This window comes from Suricata suricatta, chromosome 9, assembly GCF_006229205.1.
Source record: "Suricata suricatta isolate VVHF042 chromosome 9, meerkat_22Aug2017_6uvM2_HiC, whole genome shotgun sequence".
In the NCBI taxonomy this organism is placed as follows: domain Eukaryota; kingdom Metazoa; phylum Chordata; class Mammalia; order Carnivora; family Herpestidae; genus Suricata; species Suricata suricatta.
In genome coordinates, this window is record NC_043708.1 from 23,523,438 (window position 1) to 23,541,744 (window position 18,307).

At 47.1% G+C, this 18,307-nt stretch overlaps 1 protein-coding gene across 4 annotated transcripts in view; it reads right to left on the reverse strand.

The window, feature by feature from the left end:
* ADCK1 (aarF domain containing kinase 1) overlaps positions 1–18,307 on the reverse strand; it is a 163,449-nt gene that overhangs the window by 61,943 nt on the left and 83,199 nt on the right. For all 4 annotated transcript variants that reach the window (XM_029952829.1, XM_029952826.1, XM_029952827.1 and 1 more), the window contains one exon: positions 5,649–5,852. In XM_029952829.1, coding sequence (XP_029808689.1) covers positions 5,649–5,852 — 204 coding nt within the window. The remainder of the gene's footprint in view (positions 1–5,648; positions 5,853–18,307) is intronic.

Genomic DNA, 18,307 nt, shown 5'->3' on the forward strand with positions numbered 1-18,307 from the left:
TGGAGGCATGCTTCACCAGGGGGGAGAAGTTTTCTGCCAGCCACGGGTCCCCTCCAGATAGAACCGGCTCCTCTGGCCCCACAGCCCTGACCACATCCCTCACCCCAGTCCCACCCAGGGCGGGTTTGTCCCTGCACCTGCCCACACCCAGCTCCTCCAGAAGCAGAGCCAGCTGCCATCCTGCAGGGAGGGACGCAGCACTGCCTCCAACTCCTGACCCTGGGCACCTGTGGCTGTTCCACTCCCACGTCCACTGTGTCAGCTCTAGGGACCAAGAGCACAAAGTAGATGCTACTGACGGCCTCAGGACACTGCAACGGCTGTAACCACCCAGCTGAGCTGCCAGCAGCCCCCAGGTTCATGGGGCCAAGAAGCCCAGGGGACAGGCTCCCAAGGCAGCCTGTGGGACATTTCCAACAGTGGTAGGGAAGGGGCTGACCAAAAGTTGGAACACTGGGTGCTGGTCAGGGAAGAAAAAGGAGGATTCCACTCGCAAAAGAGCATCTGGGACAGAGAACTGTACCAGCTATCGGAAAACCTGGTTAAAGACCCAACTCTGCCATTTAGTCTCTCAGAATCTTGGTTCTCACACATATAAAGCATCTAGTGTGACACTGAAATAATAGCTAATATTTGCTGGCCATTTGCTCTCTGCCAGGCATACTCTTATATGCTCCATGCCCATTAATTCATGTAATCCCCACAGGCACATACTGTTGTTATCCCCATTTTACAGAAGAGGAAAATGAGAGAGAAGATAAGCAACATATCCAAGGTCACACAGCCAATAAACCAGCAAGCAGTTTAGCTCCTGCCCACCTCCAAGTCTCAAGAGAAAGCTTGACAGCATATGAAAGCAAGACCAAGGGTACAAATATTTAGTCCTGACAGAGAACCATGTGGGAACCATGAGGGTTAATTTTGTGTGTCAACCTGACTGAGCCATGGTGTCCAGACATTTGGGCAAACTTTATTCTAATATTTTCATAAGGATGTTTCTGAATGAGATTCACATTTAAATTAGTAGACTTTGAGTAAAGCAGACTGCCCTCCCAGATGTGGGCAGGCTTCACCCAATCAGTTGAAGTCTTGAATAGAACAAGACTGACTGCCTGGAGCAACAGGGAACTCTGCCAGCAAATGGCCTTTGGACTCAAACTGCAGGATCAGCTCTGCTTGGGTCTCTGAATGGATGCCCCCTCCACCAAAAATGCAGGACTTGCCAGCCTCCAAAATTGGATAAGCCCATTCCTTACAATGAATCAATCTCTCATTACTTGTTACACACACACTCACACACACACACACACTCACACACTCACACTCACACACTCACACACACTCACACACACTCACACACACTCACACACTCACACACACACACTCACACACACACACTTACACACACACACTCACACACACACACTCACACCCTATTTGCTCTCTGGTGAACCTTGACTAACAGAAAAAATGAAGTGCAGCCCTGGCAGCGCTGCTGCAGCCCTGGCAGCGCTGCTGCCTGAAGGAAGGGACACCCAGGGGGTGCCTTTTCCTGCCTCTCACACAGCTCTCCATGCACCAGCACAGACCACATACGACTGTGCAGAAACGACAGAGGTCATCCCAGGCTTTGCTGTCTACCACCCACGCCCATCACCCCCTCCCCCAACCCCAAGGCCTCCACGGAAGCCCCTGCTCCAGTCTCTGTCCAGTCTCTGCACTGTCCCCACGCAGCACCCCCACCACCAGGAGTCCCTCACACAGGCCAGCCTCCTGCCTCCCCTCCCTGACTTCCGCTTCTGCTCCTGCTGGTCCGCAGGCCAACAGCACCTTCTCCCTGTGCCCCCACCAAGCTTGATAAATGATGGAGGTTCCCAGGGAAGAGCTATTTTATCTCTTCCCTGAACTTTGGCTTACACCTTGAGCCGAACAAGACAAGAACACCACCCCTCCCCTGTATCTGTAGGTTCATAAGAAACAACGAACTGTCCATTCCCACACCTGATACATGTGGTTCTCTTCCGCGTTCCACAGGCCACTCTGGTCAGATGATCCATCAAGAGTGCTGATCTCCTGGGACACACAACACTTCTCCCCAGGTACTACGGGAAGTTATAAAACAAGTTCAAGTCTAGATCCCCACCCTGTAGGTGCTCAGGGGTAAAAAAGACTGATGAAACATGTATCAGACTGCATAAGACTCCAATCCTCCAACACCAGTACAAGCGGTGCCCCCAACAAAGGTATTTTTGTGCATCACTCTGGTGGCTGACCTCGTTTCCTTCAGTCTTTCATAGACTATTAGAGCTAGAAAGAACATTACCTGATTCAACTATATTCCAGAACAACAGACTAAACTGGATCACTGATTGAAATATACTGTAATGAAATTGGACCTGTCCATGTGTGTTGGGGGGGGAGCGAGAGAACTGTACCAGTGCATCTCTTCCTAAGCCCCTCTGTAACCCCTCTCCCCAGGCTCCCCACCCACTGCAAATGTCCCACCTGTCCCTTCCCCCACCTGACTTCATCTCCCACGTTGCAAGGAAAATCTGGCCCCACTCCATCCTTCTTCACTTAGGTCCTTCTCCAAGTCCTCTTGTCCCTCAGGCTCATGTTATGAAAAGAACATTTGAGGCCCTTCATAGTGTGACCTCAGCACCAACTTTGCAACCTCGGCTCCACCATCACCAACCTGAACCCATATGCTAGTCAACAAAACTATTCACCATGAACCTCTGTACTTTATGCTTTCCAGTGCCCATACCTTTGCTTAGCCCAGCTCATCAGTCAAAAGCCCCCTCCTCCAACTTCCACCTCTTCCAATCCCACCCATCTCTGAGAGCCTGGGTCAGATGCCATCTGCTCCAGAAAGCCTCCATCCACCCAGATGCAGCCTACCTCTCTCCCTGTCACTCTCTCTCTTTCCTACAAACCCTGTAGGCACTTCCAGAGCCAGCTATTACAGGGCTGTGTACCTCCCAATGACCCTAGATGACAAGGGTGGAACAAGGTCTTACCCATCCCTGGCTGCACCCAAAGTTTCCAGCACTGTGCTTTCTTCACTAAATACCAGCTGCTTGGACAAGAAAGAGAGAGAAGGAAGGGAAAATGATGTAAAAGGGATCAAAACCCAGAACTGCAGGCTATTAGTGCCTGCAGGGGGCAGGGGGTTGGGGGTGGGCCTCTTAGGACTCCTAGCCCAGAAGACGAACGTATAAGAAAGGGTTGGTGGTCAGAACCCTGCCAGGTCCTCCCGCAGGAAGCAAAGAACTTCTGGGGACTGGGAGGGTCAACAGCCTCATTCAGGGTGCAAAGGTGTCAGCCTGGGCTCCTTACACAGCATGAACCATGCCCAGGAGAATAAAGAACCCAAGTCTCAGCCAACTGTCAGGGTTCCCCTCTGCTGGAAAGGGCCAAGTCTTCAGTACCTTTCCTTGACGCTCAAGCTCCAGCGCCATCTGCTGGCCAAGGTAGGCACTACATCTAAACCTACAGTCCCAAGGGCAGTTAGGAGACCAAGGTTAAGACCATTCCCAGCCCACTCCAGACCCAGGTCACTTTGGAGACACCAGAAATGATGCCACTTCCTAGAGTTTGGGCTTCCAACTCCCCAGAAAGTGACTTTCAGGACTTAAGCCTAATGTTCCAAACAAAAGGAAAAAAGCAAGTTTCTTTCTGGTAATACTAGCTGAGAAACTTCTAAGACAAAGGCACGGAAAACAGATTTCTAAAAGATTTCTGCCAACCACAAGCTCTGTTACATAAGAGACAAAGCACTAGTCTGGTAATCAGAGGATCTGAGGCCTCGTCCTGTCACTCACACGCCCCTCCCTTAGCTTTGTGGCTTCCCTACCTCCCCCACATCCCTATGCCAGGACAGGGGCTCTTTACTCATTCTCCCCTCCACACTGACAGCACCGGCTGCTGTGCAGGGATCTGCACTGATCCAGAGCCACATGTAAATCATGGGTCTAGAGAGCTGCAAGCTCATGCTCATCTCCCACACCCTGCTGGGGACACCCCTCAGGACCAGCCCCATCTACTTGGGACAGGGACTGGTATAAGGACACTAGGGACCCCATAAGGGCCTCTGCTGATGGGAAGGGTAGATACAATCAGCCAGCGAGGCCAGCACACACTCTCTGGCCACCCTCCCTGCACTCCAGTTTGAGATTTAGGGCCAGCTACATAGTCTCTGAGCTCCAGGTGTCTTCAGAGCCCATCCAAGAACTCGAACCCAGACAGTAGATGGTGATACATGACAGACTTGGCTTCCTTTAAGCACATTCGTGAAACCAGGGACAAAACAAAGCTTTCCACTGAGCATCCCAGGGCGGGTGTAGAGCCCATAGACAGTGGGGTCCACTCATACCTTCCTGGTGGGGAAAGCTGTTCCCCAAGAAGTGTCAGAGAAGAGGCGGGAGGAGGGGGGAAGTGCAGCGTGAGTGACTTTCCCCGCCCTCACACCCCCACACCCACCTACCTTGTTCCCACATGGCCCCTTTCCCCTCCCTCCACCCACAGAATGAGAAAGTGTGTCACCAGGGAACAAATGCTGTCTTCCCAGGAGGGAGGAGGAGGAGGGGGAGGGGGAGGAAAGACTTCAACTGTGCATCTGTGGGGGCCAGGGTAAGAAACCAGAGCTTCCCAGCTGTGAAGGACGCCCCCTCAGAACCATGACCTTGACATTAGCCTGCCCTATTCAGAGGGCTCAAGACGACCTGAGGGGCAGGAGCCACAGGCCACCATGCTCGGGACCACATGGCCAGGGAGGCCTAGAGAAGAGGCCCTGAAGATGCAGACAAAATCATTTAACCCCATACGTCCTTTGGCCAGCTGGGTGGGCCCACCATGATTGCTGATACCCCAAACATCTCGTCTCGCTCCACTCTGGCTTACAGGGGCCCAGAGACCTGTTCTTGCTTCCCACTCGAGCCCTCCACAGACAAGCCAGCCTAGAAGGGTTAATGTGCTGCCTTCCCTCCCTTGCATCCGCCCCCACGAGCTGCCACATGCCAGCAATGATGCACTTCACACTGTTATTACAGTGATTTATTTAGTTTTAATTTGGGGGTGAATCTCGTGCTGCAGGAAGCAGGAGGCCAACAGCCTTGGCAAGAAGCAAAGCCATGCACAGGCCTGTGCCACACCAATCCCAGCCCCTCTGCCTGAGGTCTCTCCATCCTAACCTTCCTCCCCCTAGCCTGAAGCCTTGCTCCTGACTTTAGCCCTAAATCAGGTTTACCCTTCACTTAATCTCCTCCACCTAACCTTTTATCCCTCATCTGCAAAACGGGGCTAAGAACAGGTAGGTGAGGACTAGGTGAGATAATGCACAGAACACAGCACAGCTGTCCACACACAGTAAATTCCTGTAACTGACAGATATGATTAGGTTGAGCCCTATGAATCCCAGTGCACTGCAGGGCAAAACCAATCACACATCAGCTCTTTCGTAGGGTTCAACCATCTTTTTTCTGAGGGCCACTGAGGTTCCTTCTCACCCCTTCGATTTCTCTACCGAAAGTTGCCACTAAGTATGTTTCCATTCCAGCGGTGGAGCACCGGCACCCGCAGGGACGGCTCTGCCGGGGCCCTTCAGAAGCAAGTCATCCCAGCACCCCGCTCCCGGCGCCGGCGGCTACCTCTTTGCCCAGGTCCTCGCGGATGACCTGGCGGACCTCCTGCATGCTGCTCTGCGGAGCCTGGCTGTGCAGCACCTTCAGCGTGCTGGTGTACTCCTCGGGCAGCAGGTAGTCCAGAGCGCCCAGGTGCTGGCCCACCTTGATGAAAGTGCCCCGGTTGGCACAGCAGAGCTCACAGAGGCGCCTGGCGGAACGGAGGTGCACCTGCAGGGAGATGGGCCAGGAACAGAGGTGTGAGTGCACACTGTCCAGTGGACATCTTTCCCTTTCCTGCCCCGCTGCTGATGAGCCTGATTCACTCTGAGAATGTGTACACACACACACACACACACACACACACACACACACACACAGCCCTTCATTCACCTTCTGCCTCAATATTCTCCTTTGGTCTTGCTCCCTACAGCAGGCAATTCCGACTTCATACTGAGGCCAGCCTCTCTATAGGGCCCAATGCTCTGATGCTTCTGGTCTTTTTCCATCAAAACTTACCCCGCCCAGGAGCCAGAGCAGTCATTCAAGGCTTTTAAGCAAATCTAATCTACTAATGATTCACGCATGAGTACACTGAGTTAAAGTGTTTGCTGCCCAACCCTCAGACATACCAATAATACTATCTGTTTAAAGGTCTATAATTTCTAAAACATGGTCATACATATTCTTTCTTTTAATCCTTATGGCAACTCAGGGAGTCAGATATTGGTGTTTTTAAAAATAAGAAACTCGGGGCACCTGGGTGGCTCAGTTGGTTGAGCCTCCAACTTTAGCTCAGGTCATGAACTCATGGTTCATGAGTTCGAGCCCCGCATCAGGCTCTGTGCTGACAGCTCAGAACCTGGAGCCTTGCTTCAGATTCTGTGTCTCCCTCTCTCTCTGTTCCTTCCCTGCTCACACTCTGTACCTCATTCTCTCTCAAAAATAAATAAACTTAAAAAAATAAATAAATAAGAAACTCAGGAGTGCCTGGGTAGCTCAGTCAGCTCAGGTCACGATCTCATGAGATTGAGCCCTGAGTCGGGCTCTACGCTGACAGTGCAGAGCCTGCTTGAGATTCTGTCTCTTTCTGACCCTCTTCCACTTTTGGGTGCTCACTCTCTCTCTCTCAAAAATAAACTGTGGGGCACCTGGGTAGCTCAGTTGGTTAAGCATCCGACTTCAGCTCAGGTCATGATCTCATGGTTCATGAGCTCAAGCCCTGCATTGGGCTCTGTGCTGACAGCTCAGAACCCAGAACCTGCTTCCAATTGTGTGTGTGTGTGTGTCTCTCTCTGCCCCTTCCCTGCTCGCGCTGTCTCTCTCTCTCAAAAATAAACTTTTAAAAAATATATTAAGAAATAAACTTAATAAATATATAAATGATAGAGATAAGAAACTTATGAAGAAATAGCTAATACAGCTAATAAATGTCAAAGGAAGGTCCAGAACACACTTGAAACCTAGATCTCTTTTAACTCAAAAAATTTTAACGGGGGGGTCTTTTTTTTTTTAAGTTTTTTTTATTTTCATAGAGAGAGAGAGTAAGCATGGAAGGGGAGGGTCAGAGAGATAGGGAGAAAGAAAATCACAAGCAGGCTCCATGCTGTCAGCACAGAGCCCAACGTGGGGCCCAATCCCACAAACCATGAGATCATGACCTGGGCAGAAACCAAGAGTCAGACACGTGACAGACAAAGGCACCCAGGCAAACGTAGCAGCATCTCCTCGTAACTGGAAGGAAAGTTTTACTGGGCAGTGTCAGTGCAGAGAGCAAACAGCTGGGTAGGTCTCCTATGACAGGGCAGCCTTAACTTGCAGCCGGATGCCCTTCCAGAGCTGGGAGGTGGCCCCCACTGGCCACCAGGCTGTGTATCCCCAGTCAGCACCCCAGCTCGGCTGAAGGTCCTGGAACTGTGAGGTCCCGCCTTCCTGGAGCTACAGCTTCTGAGGCAGGATGGGGCTGTGGGCACACACAGAAGGTAAGGGAGCCCAGTGCCCCGTGGAAACCTCTTCCGCCCATGCAATCAACTGAGGGAGTAAACATCTACAACGGACTTACACTCTCTTGTGTGTTATGGAAGATGCCAACATAATTAAGCACACATTGGAGGCAATAAATTACCTGAGGAGTTAAATAACTTTTGGCAACAACGATTAAAGAAACAGTTAAAGATCCTATATAATTAGTTGCCAAGTGAACCTAGAAATTAAGAAGAGAACACTGCAACCCTCGGCACTCGTGCTCCAGCAGCCCAGGAGCCCGTCCACCCTGCTCCACAGGGACACAGGCACAACAGACCCCAGACTTCAGGCACTGGAAGCTGTGCTGAGGCCCCTGAGGGCACCCACTACTGGCTCTGCTGGCGACCTATATCTCCCACCCCAGCGAACCCTATATACACACGACTCCATCCCCCTACACAGAGTATGCCAGCCTTCATGTGGACACCGGTCCAAGCAGGGCCACAGAGTCTTTTTACCCTGACAGGAAGGCACAGGAAGAAGGAAATTAACCTTAACAATTATAAGGGGAGAAAGCTTATAGGTGGATCAAAGGATGGTGGGAAAGGGGTGGATTCTCTTTAAGAATTTGGAACTGGGGACTCAGCTGGTCAGTGGCAGATGGCAGAAAATCAGTGCGATGGCCAAGGCCATGCTCAAGCCCTGGTTTTGAGGAAGTGAGAAAGAAGGCAAACTGTGGTCAAATTTGGAACTGGGCCCTTCCTTCTTCATGATACAAAGGTCCAAGCGAGTGTGAACAAGTGACTTTTTGTAGCTCAGACAATCATTCCCCAAATTCCAACCCAGAAGAAGGACTATCAGAATCGCTAGCAGAATAAGAGGTAACACAGGCATCCACAACACGTTAGTCCTAAGATACGGTACGATGGGAGCCCACATCTCACTGGGGACTCCCAGCTAGGCTGCCCCAGCACCCAGCCACCCTCTCCCCCAAGGAGGCAGGTTCTGCCCCTACATCAAAGCTGCTCTGGGGTCCAGGCCACAGGGAAGCAGAGGACTGGAGGTGGGGTGAGACCACATCTCACTTTCCCCTCCCTGCCCAGTAAAGGCATCAACCACTGTGTGTCCACTGGGACTTACAGCAGGCCAGTCCCATGCCCTCCAGCACATGGGAAGATGTGACGGAGCCATTCGTGCCCAGAGAATGAGTGACTTGCCACAAGAGGATCCCACTGAGAACACCAGGAGCTTAGATTTAGATGCAAGAAACAGGAGGGCTGGAATCAGAGCAGAGGCTTGGCCCACAGCAGGGCAGGTGGGTGTGTGTGCCCAGAACTATGGCCTCCAGGCTCCAAATCCACCGTTCTGCACCCTGCACTGTGATCCTGGGGCTGCATCCTATCACTTCTCCTTTTTCAGACGGCTTGTGATTAGGTGACTCTGGGGGGGGACACTGAGGCCACAGCAGAGCAAAGTGGTTCCATTACCGGAGCCAGTGTGACATGTCAGCTCAGCAGCTAGCAGGCCAGTGGCTAGAAGGTGCCCCTTTCGGTGGCCCTCCCAGACCTGACCAGCCTCACTAAATTTCTCCATAGCTGGCAGGCCCCTCTGAGGGCCCAACTCAGGCCCATGCCCTCCAGCGACTGTTATGACCAGCTAGCAGAGGGTTCTATACGTTAGCACTGGGCTGCACCCTCCTGCAAATTTCGCTGCCACCCCGCAGGCCGCTCCCATGGACCCCGCCTTCCACCCTGTCTCCTCACCACTGGGCAGACCTCCATCTCAGCCTTGCAGGCAGGAGGCCCTTAACTGAGTTTTGTCCTTACTCACTACCCTCAGCCCAGAGGGAACAGCTGCTTTCTATGCTTACTACTTCTGTACCCTTAGAATCTTCTTTCACTCAACTACCTTATACTTTTCCTAATCAATAATCTTTTCTATTAAGTTTTCCCCACCCAACCCTCTTGCACTGTTGGTGGGAATGCAAACTGGTGCAGCCACTCTGAAAAACAGTATGGAGGTTCCTCAAAGTTAAAAATAGAACTATCTGAGGCACCTGGGCGGCTCAGTAGGTTAAGCGTCCAACTTCGGCTTGGGTCCTGATCTCACAGTTTGTGAGTTTGAGCCCCGCATCAGACTCTGTGCTGACCGCTCAGAGCCTGAAGCCTGCTTCACATTCTGTGTCTCCACCTCTCTCTGCTCCTCCCCAGCTCATGCTCTGTCTCTGTCTCTCAATAATAAATAAACCTCAAAAATTTTTTAAAAATAGAACTATATCCCACAATCCAGGAATCACATAGGAGGTATTTACTCATAGAATACAAAAATACTACTTCTAAAGGATACGTCCACCCCGATGTTTAGAATAGCATTATCTACAATAGCTAAATTATGAAACAGCCCATGTATCCATCGACTGATGAATGTATCAAGAAAATGTGGTGTATATATATATATACATAGATATATCACATACACACACACACACACACACACACACACACACACACACACAGTGGAATATTACTCAGCCATCAAAGAGAATGAAATCTTGCCATTTACAACAATGAGGAAGGAACTAGAGTGTATTATGTTAAACGGAGTCAGTCAGTCAGAGAAGACAAATACTGTATGATTTCATGCATAGGTGGAATTTAAGAAACAAAACAAAGAAGCAAAGGGGGGGAAAAAAGAGAGACAAACCAAGAAACAGACTACTAGCTACAGAGAACAAACAGAGAAAGGAGATAGAGGAGGGAAGATGGGCGAAATAGGTGATGCGGATTAAAGAGTGTGCTTGTGAGAAGTGCTAGGTGGCGTATGAAGTGTCGAATCACTGTACTGTACACATGAAACTAATGTTACACTGTGCATTAGCTAGCTGGAATTTAAATAAAAACTTCAAAAAAAGGTCAAAAATAGGGTGGATTCTATTCTAAACTTTTTAATATAGTGTACATTATTCAATTTACTTACACAATAATCATTGTGAAATAAGGGTACCAGAAATGTAAAAAAAATTTCAAAAAGTTTTCCCCAGGACCATGGGAAGAGGAAGGGGGGCGGAGAGTTAGGGAGAGGGAGTGAGGCAAATCATGAGACACTCTTGAATACTGAAAACAAACTGAGGGCTGAAGAGGGAGGGAGAGGGGGAAGGGGAAGGGGGGTGATGGTCATGGAGAGGGGCACTTGTGGGGAAGAGCGCTGGGTGTTATATGGAAACCAACTTGGTAATAAACTACTTAACTAAAAAAAACTAATAATAAACAGCCACTGCTTTCTCACAGAACAAGCTGCTTTATAACAATATACCCCTGAGCCTCTTTCCACGCTCTGGTCTGAGAGCTCCCAGTCTGCAAACTGTATTTTTGGTGTGTGCACAATAAATTTCTACTAATTACAAAAAAAAGTTTTCCCCAATGAGATTACTGGTGTGACTGGTCCCTGATGGACACACAGGATTAGCCCCTGAAATCAAATTTGAATAATACATTAGGATAAAAAGGGCATTTCAGACCAAGAGAACAGTAAGGACCATGTATCTGCATGCATGTATGTGTGTTGCCAAAGACCTAACTCCACCGTTTTCTTTAGCCTGGATTCACATCTGCATTTGTCTCTGCTGCTGGCAGCCCTCCATAATATTCTAGGGGCACCGGGGTGGCTCAGACGGTTAAGTGTCTGACTCTCGATTTTGGCTCGGGTCATGATCTCGAGGTTCAGTTCAGTCACAGTTCTGTGTAGGGCTTCACAATGACAGCATGGACGCACTTAGGATTTTCTCTTCCTCTCTCTGCTCCTCCCCCATTCACACATGTGCATGCTCACTTGCTCACTCTTTCTCTCTTTGAAAATAAACTTAGAAGAAAAAAAAAGCACAGCCTCACCTGTGGCTTGAACCCAGGCTATCTCTTGGCACAAAGTGATGGTCATCTTCAAGACAGTGTCTGGGCAATACGGGGAGCCCTCTCTGGTCACCCAGGCCCAGGAAAGCTGGTCAATCCCAGACTCATCAGCTATTTGGCACATCAGCCACTGGGGCGGAGTCCATGTGTGTCCCTGTCTGCTCCGTGTACCTCAGGGCAAGCTGTCTATGTGCCATAAATGTAGATTAATGACAACTATGGGTTATATACTCACAAAACCACCATCCATGAAGCTGAGTCGGCACCTATTGCAAATGGCACCCACATTTCAACTAAAGAAGCTCCAAAGTCACCTTCAACCAGCTTCTAAATACACACACATACACACACACACACACACACAGGTAAAGAACAATGCCACTCACCAAAAACTTATAAATGTTCTTTTAAGGCCAAAAGACACAAATGCTGAAGAACAGAGTAGGGCCTCTGATCTCCAGGGTCTCTTTTCAGCTCCAGCTCCTAGGGCTTCACTGTCCTTCGGGATCAGAAGGCAGGTCCCATTCAAAATTTCAAGAAACTACTAGCTCAGGGGGTGCCTGCCAGGTCAGTCGGTTAAGTGTCCGACTTCAGCTCAGGTCATGATCTCAGGGTGTGTGGGTTCAAGCCCTGCACCGGGCTCTGTGCTGATAGCTCAGAGCCTGGAGCCTGTCTTCTGATTCTGTGTCTCCCTCTCTCTCTGACCCTCCCTCTCTCTCTGATCCTCCCCTGCTCACACTGTCTCTCTCTTTCTCTCAAAAATAAATAAAAACATTGTATTTTTAAAAAGGAAAGAAAGAAACTGCTAGCTCAGTAAAAACTCCCCCTTTCAGCATTCACATCCTTAATCTGATACCATAAGGGGCTGTACCTGCTGGCAGCAGGGACCATCCACAGGGATCCCATGGTCTACCACCCAGGAACCTTTCCCCCAATGAGGAGTGTGCTCAACGAACAGGCAAAGCTTCTGGAATCTCGGATCTCTGCATTCCCCGAAACTACTCCTTCGTGCTAAGAATCTTCCAGCAGGCACCTGCACAGGCGTAGGCACCAGGAAGGAGGAAGTTTATCCCAGTACTGCACAACAGAAATTGCTGCGATGACAGAAATTTCTACATCTGCACTGTCCACCAACACAGTGGCCACCAGCAGCTACCAGTGGCAACTGGGCGCTTGAAATGTGGCTAGTTGACTGAGGAACTGAATTCTCCATATTTTTTTTTCATTTCTAAAGAGAGAGAAAGCACAAGTGATGGAGAGGGGCAGAGGGAGAGAGAAAGAGAGAGGCAGAAAACCCCAAGCAGGCTCCACACTCAGCACAGAGACCAATGCAGGGCTAGAGCCCACGACACTGGGATCATGACCTGTGGCAAAATCAAGAATCAGACAGTCAACCAACTGAGCCACCCAGGCATCCCTAATTTTACATAATTTAAATTGAAATCAGGGTAGGGTAGCTCAGTCATTAAGCATCTGACATGGCTCAGGTCATGATCTCACATTCATGAGTTCAAGCCCCACTTCAGGTGAGCCCTGTTTCTTTCTCTCTCTCTTTCTCTCTCTCTCTCCCTCTCCCTCTCTCTCTTTCCCCCTCTCTCTCTCCCCTTCTCCTTCTGCCTCCCCTAGGATTCTCGCTCTCTGGCCCTCACTCACTTGTTCCCCCTTACTCATTAATTATTCATTAATTAATTTAAATCATCACTTTGGCTAGTGGCTACCATACTGGACAGCTCAGGCTTATAAGTCAGCAACATATACAATAAATCATCATTTATTTAGTGCCCTGGTCTAAGTATACTATTCCTGGCCTATAGTATATGCTGAAATATAGGTGGTTAACATTGTTTTTAAATCTGCCCAATATGTCTGTAAAAGAGATCTTATATGTGTATTTAAAGAGACAAAATGATCTCAGAGAGGTTGGGCAACATTCCCAAGGTCCTGGAGTCAGTAAAGGGTGAAGTGCTGGCGTGTTCAAGCATGTGCAGGGGCAGGCACGAGCGGAATTTCTCTCTGTGCACGCACAGCGGGGAGACGGGCATTGTGGGGACAGTCTTTGTGGGCAAGGAGCTCACAATGCAGACTGAGGGGTGGTCATGCACCACAACACTGGATTCACCAATGGCAGGCAATAAAGGTAGTTACCCACTAACCCCCAGGTATGACATGTGCTGCAGAGAGCACCCGGCTGGCACCAGGGTGGCCGTGGAAATTGAGTTGAGCATATACAGTTTAAAAACCCAATGAAAATTACGGACGGTCTTGAACACAACAAGACAGAGGCACAATACATGGTTAATAGCAATGGCTTTGGAACCAAAAACACCTGAGTATAAATCCTCCTTTGCTACTTACCTGTCCTATAACCTGGGACAAGTTAATTAACTTTGAAGCCTCAGTTTCCTCATCAGTAAAAGGAGAAGAAAAATGGTAACTGTCACTGTGATGGTCATATGAAGCAATTCATAAAAAAGAGTTTTAGCACAGGGCTCAGCATACAGTCACCGCTCAGCATATGAATCAAAAGAGATGGTGGGGGAGGGGAAACCACTATTCCTAGAAAAATGAAATTAAAAAAAGAACACTCCAGGCGCATCCAAACTCCCTATATTTTGTTCAGACCAACGCGTCTAGACCACAATCTAACAGAAACAATGGCTAATTTCATTCTCTGTCATCAAAATGGCATAGCATCCATGCATAAGAAACGTAAATGGTAATAGAGCCTTATTCTAAACACACAGACTTTACCTTCTCTGCCCAAAGACCCTATTTCCTCTACTACCCTAACACTGACCACCCATCAGCTCCCTGGCCCAAGTACATCCCTTTCTTCACCAAGCACCTGATTTCCGGGGCTGGCTGAGTGTGTGGCTGCAGCGTGTCCTCACGTCAGAGGCCTGACATTCCCCCTTCTGTCCCTGCCAGAATATGGCAGGAACACCTGGCATGGTCTCCCTGCCCCTCCCCCAACTTCATTTTCACTCCCAGCTCAATAACTTGCCTTATGATTATCTCATTACCAATAACCTTGCTGTAATGAGTTTTAATCTGCCTCATATTAATTAAAAGCATTGTTATTAGCTAGCTTGGTTTAGGGTTTCAAAAGTGAATAGCTAATAAGATCAACTCAGTACTGATTAATTATTGATTGGGAGGGAGGGAACCAAGGCCCAAAGAGGGCAATTTTTGACTCATGTCTAAACTCCCAAGAGCAGGCACTTTGGCCTCCAAACTCAGCAGGAAGGTACCAAAGTCTTAGACTGAATCAACAAGGCTTCTCATCAGAACTAGGCAGCATCTTCAGTTGGGGTGAGGATGGGTGTTTGTGACACAAAGAGGAAAGAGACAGACACAAAGACATGCTGCACACAGCACAGGAAAAGAGAGAGACCATGAAAGAGGAGGTAAAAGACCTTAAAACAAAGATTTTTGAGTAATTCTCCAAGTCAAAAATTCAAGACCCAAAGGAAATATAATAAATTGTAAAAAGTGGTATTTCCAGGCTGTGAAATTACAAAAATATTTTTCTTCTTCATAGGTTTTTCTGTATTTTCCAAATTTCTTAAAACTCATATGTGTTATGTCCAAAATGGGGAAGAAATTTTTATTTAATCATCCCTCCTTCAATATTTTCTACAAATATAAAAGTCCAGGGGCACCTGGGTAGCTCAGTCAGTTAAGTGTCTGACTTAGGCTCAGGTCATGATTTCGTAGTTCATGGTTTCAAGCCCCATGTCAGGCTCTGTGCTGACAGCTCAGAAGCTGGAGCCTGCTTCAGATTCTGCATCTCCCTCTCTCTCTCTCTCTCTGCACTTCCCTCGCTTACGCTCCATCTCTATCAAAAATAAGTAAAACATTAAAAAATAAAAAGAATACAAAAACATCTAGCACCCCAAAAGATACAGGTACAATGTCTGGCACCTAACATGAAATTGCCAGGTATACAAAGAAGAAAACTACAAAATGAGAGGAAAACCAACCAATCAAAACCAACTCAGACCCTTAGCAATCAGACAACAAAAAGAATTAAAAGGCATTCAAACTGGCAAGAAGTCAAACCTTGACTATTTGTGGAAGACATAATACTCTATGTAGAAAACCGAAAAGACTACCAAAAAATTGCTAGAACCAATACGTGAATTCAGCAAAGTCATAGGATATATCAATATATAGAAATCTGTTGCATTTCTATACACCAATAATGAAGCAGCAGAAAAAGGAATCAATCCCATTTACAATTACACCAAAAACCATAAGATACCTAGGAATAAACCTAACCAAAGAGGTAAAAGATCAAAACTTTGAAAACCACGGAATGCTTATGAAAAAATCAAAGAGGACACAAAGAAATGGCAAAACATTCCATGTTCATGGACTAGAAGAACAAACCCTGTTAAAATGTCTATACTACCCAAAGCAATCTACACATTTAATGCAATCCCCATCAAAATACCACCAGCATTCTGTCCACAGCTAGAACAATCTTAAAATTTGTATAGAACAACAAAAGACCCTGGATGGCCAAAGTAATCCTGAAAAAGAAAAGTAAAGCTGAAGGCATCATGATTCTAGACTTCAAACGATATTACACAGCTAGAGGCACCAAGACGGCATGGTACAGGCACAAAAACATACACATGTATCAATGGAACAGAATAGAAACCCAGAAATGAACCCACAACTATATGGTCAACTCATATTTGACAAAGCAGGAAAGAATATCCAATGAAAATTAAGACAGTCTCTTCAACAAAGGATGTTGGGAAAACTGGACAGCAATGTACAGAATGAAACTGGACCACTTTCTTCTATCATACGCAAAAATAAATTCAAAATGGCTGAAAGACCTAAATGTGAGACAGGAAACCATCAAGATCCTAAAGGACAGAGGCAACAATCTGTTTGACTTTGGCCATAGCAACTTCCTACTAGACATATCACCAGAGGCAAGGGAAACAAAAGCAAACATGAACTATTGGGACTTAATCAAGATTGAAAGCTTCTACATAGCAAAGGAAATAATCAACAAAATGAAAAGGCAGCCTACAGAATGGGAAAAGATATTTGCAAATGACTTATGGTTAGTATCCAAAATCTATAAAGAACTTATCAAACTCAACACCAAAAATCAAATAATCCAGTTAAGAAATGGGCAGAAGACATGAATAGACATGTTTCCAAAGAAGACATCCAGATGGCTAACAGACACATGACAATATGCTCAACATCACTAATCATCAGGGACATACAAATGAAAACCACAATGAGATACCACCTCACACCTGTGAGAATGGCTACAATTAACAAAACAAGAAACAACAGGTGTGGGCAAGGATGTAGAGAAAGGGGAACCCTCTTGCACTGTTGGTGGGAATGCAAACTGTGCAGTCACTCTGGAAAACAGTATGGAGCTTCCCAAAAAAGTTAAAAATAAAACTACCCTACAATCCAGCAATTACACTGCTAGGTATTTGCCCAAAGGACACAAAAATTCAGATTTGAAGAGGTACATGCCCCCCAATGTTTATAGCAGCACTATCAGCAACAGACAAATTATAGAAAGAGCTCCAAAGTCCATCAATTGACGAATGGATAAAGAAGATATAACATATATGTAAATATAATGGAATATTACTCAGCCATCAAAAAGTAAAATCTTGCCTTTTGCAATGACATGGATAGGGCTACAATGTATTATGCTAAGCGAAATAAGTCAGAGAAAGACAAATACCATTGGATTTCTCTCAGAGGTATAATTTAAGAAAAAAACAGATGAGCGTATGGGAATAGGGGGTGGAAAGAGAGAGGGAAACAAACCAAAGGGACTTTTAATGATAGAGAACAAACTGAGGGTTGATGGAGGGAGGTGGGTGGGGAATGGGCTAGATAGGTGATGGGTATTAAGGAGGGCACTTGTTATGATGAGCACTGGGGTGTTATATAAGTGATGACCCACTGAACCAACTTCTGAAACCAATATTGCACCGTATGTTAACTAGCTAGAATTTACATAAAAATTTGAGGGGAAAAAAACGAATTAAAGAAACAATAAAGTAAAAAACTCAGAACTAAATAAAAAAGCTAATAAAATATAACTTTTAAAAAGCCAGAAGTGAAACCTATATTAGAATTAGTAGGGGGGGAGCAGCAAGATGGTGGAGAGGTAGGGAACACTGTTACCTCCGCAAGCCTGCAAACAACAAACTGAGAGGACTTAAAAGCCACAACTTTCTGATCTCCAGAAGCGGAGGTGCATGCACTGACCCCTTATTGATATCAGCCCCATGGATGCCAGAATAAGGCTACCTCAAAAAAACAGGCCAAAGTACACATAGTGGAAAGTCTCAATTATCACTGAGTAAGGAAATATATTAATCACAAGCACAACAAGAGAAACAGAGAGACACCATTAAAATAACATCTCCTGAAACAACAGGCCCTGGACAGTCAAAGAGCCTCCTTTAATAGAGCCACACTACCAGGCGCACAGTGCAGAAAGAGCTTTTAAAACTGGTAAGAGACAGAAAGCTAGCCAAAATGACAAAACGAAAGAACTCTCCTCTAAAGAAATTCCAGGAAGAAATCACAGCAACAGAACTGCTCAAAACAGACACAAGCAACATAACTGAACAAGAATTTAGAACAATTATCATAAAATTAATCGCTGGGCTTGAAAAAAGCATAGAAGCTGTCAGAGAAGATATTGATACAAAGACTAGGAACCTTCAAAATAGCTGTGATGACTTAAAAAGGCTATAAATGAGGTGAATAATAAGATGGAGGCTGCCAATGCACGGATTGAAGAAGCAGAGA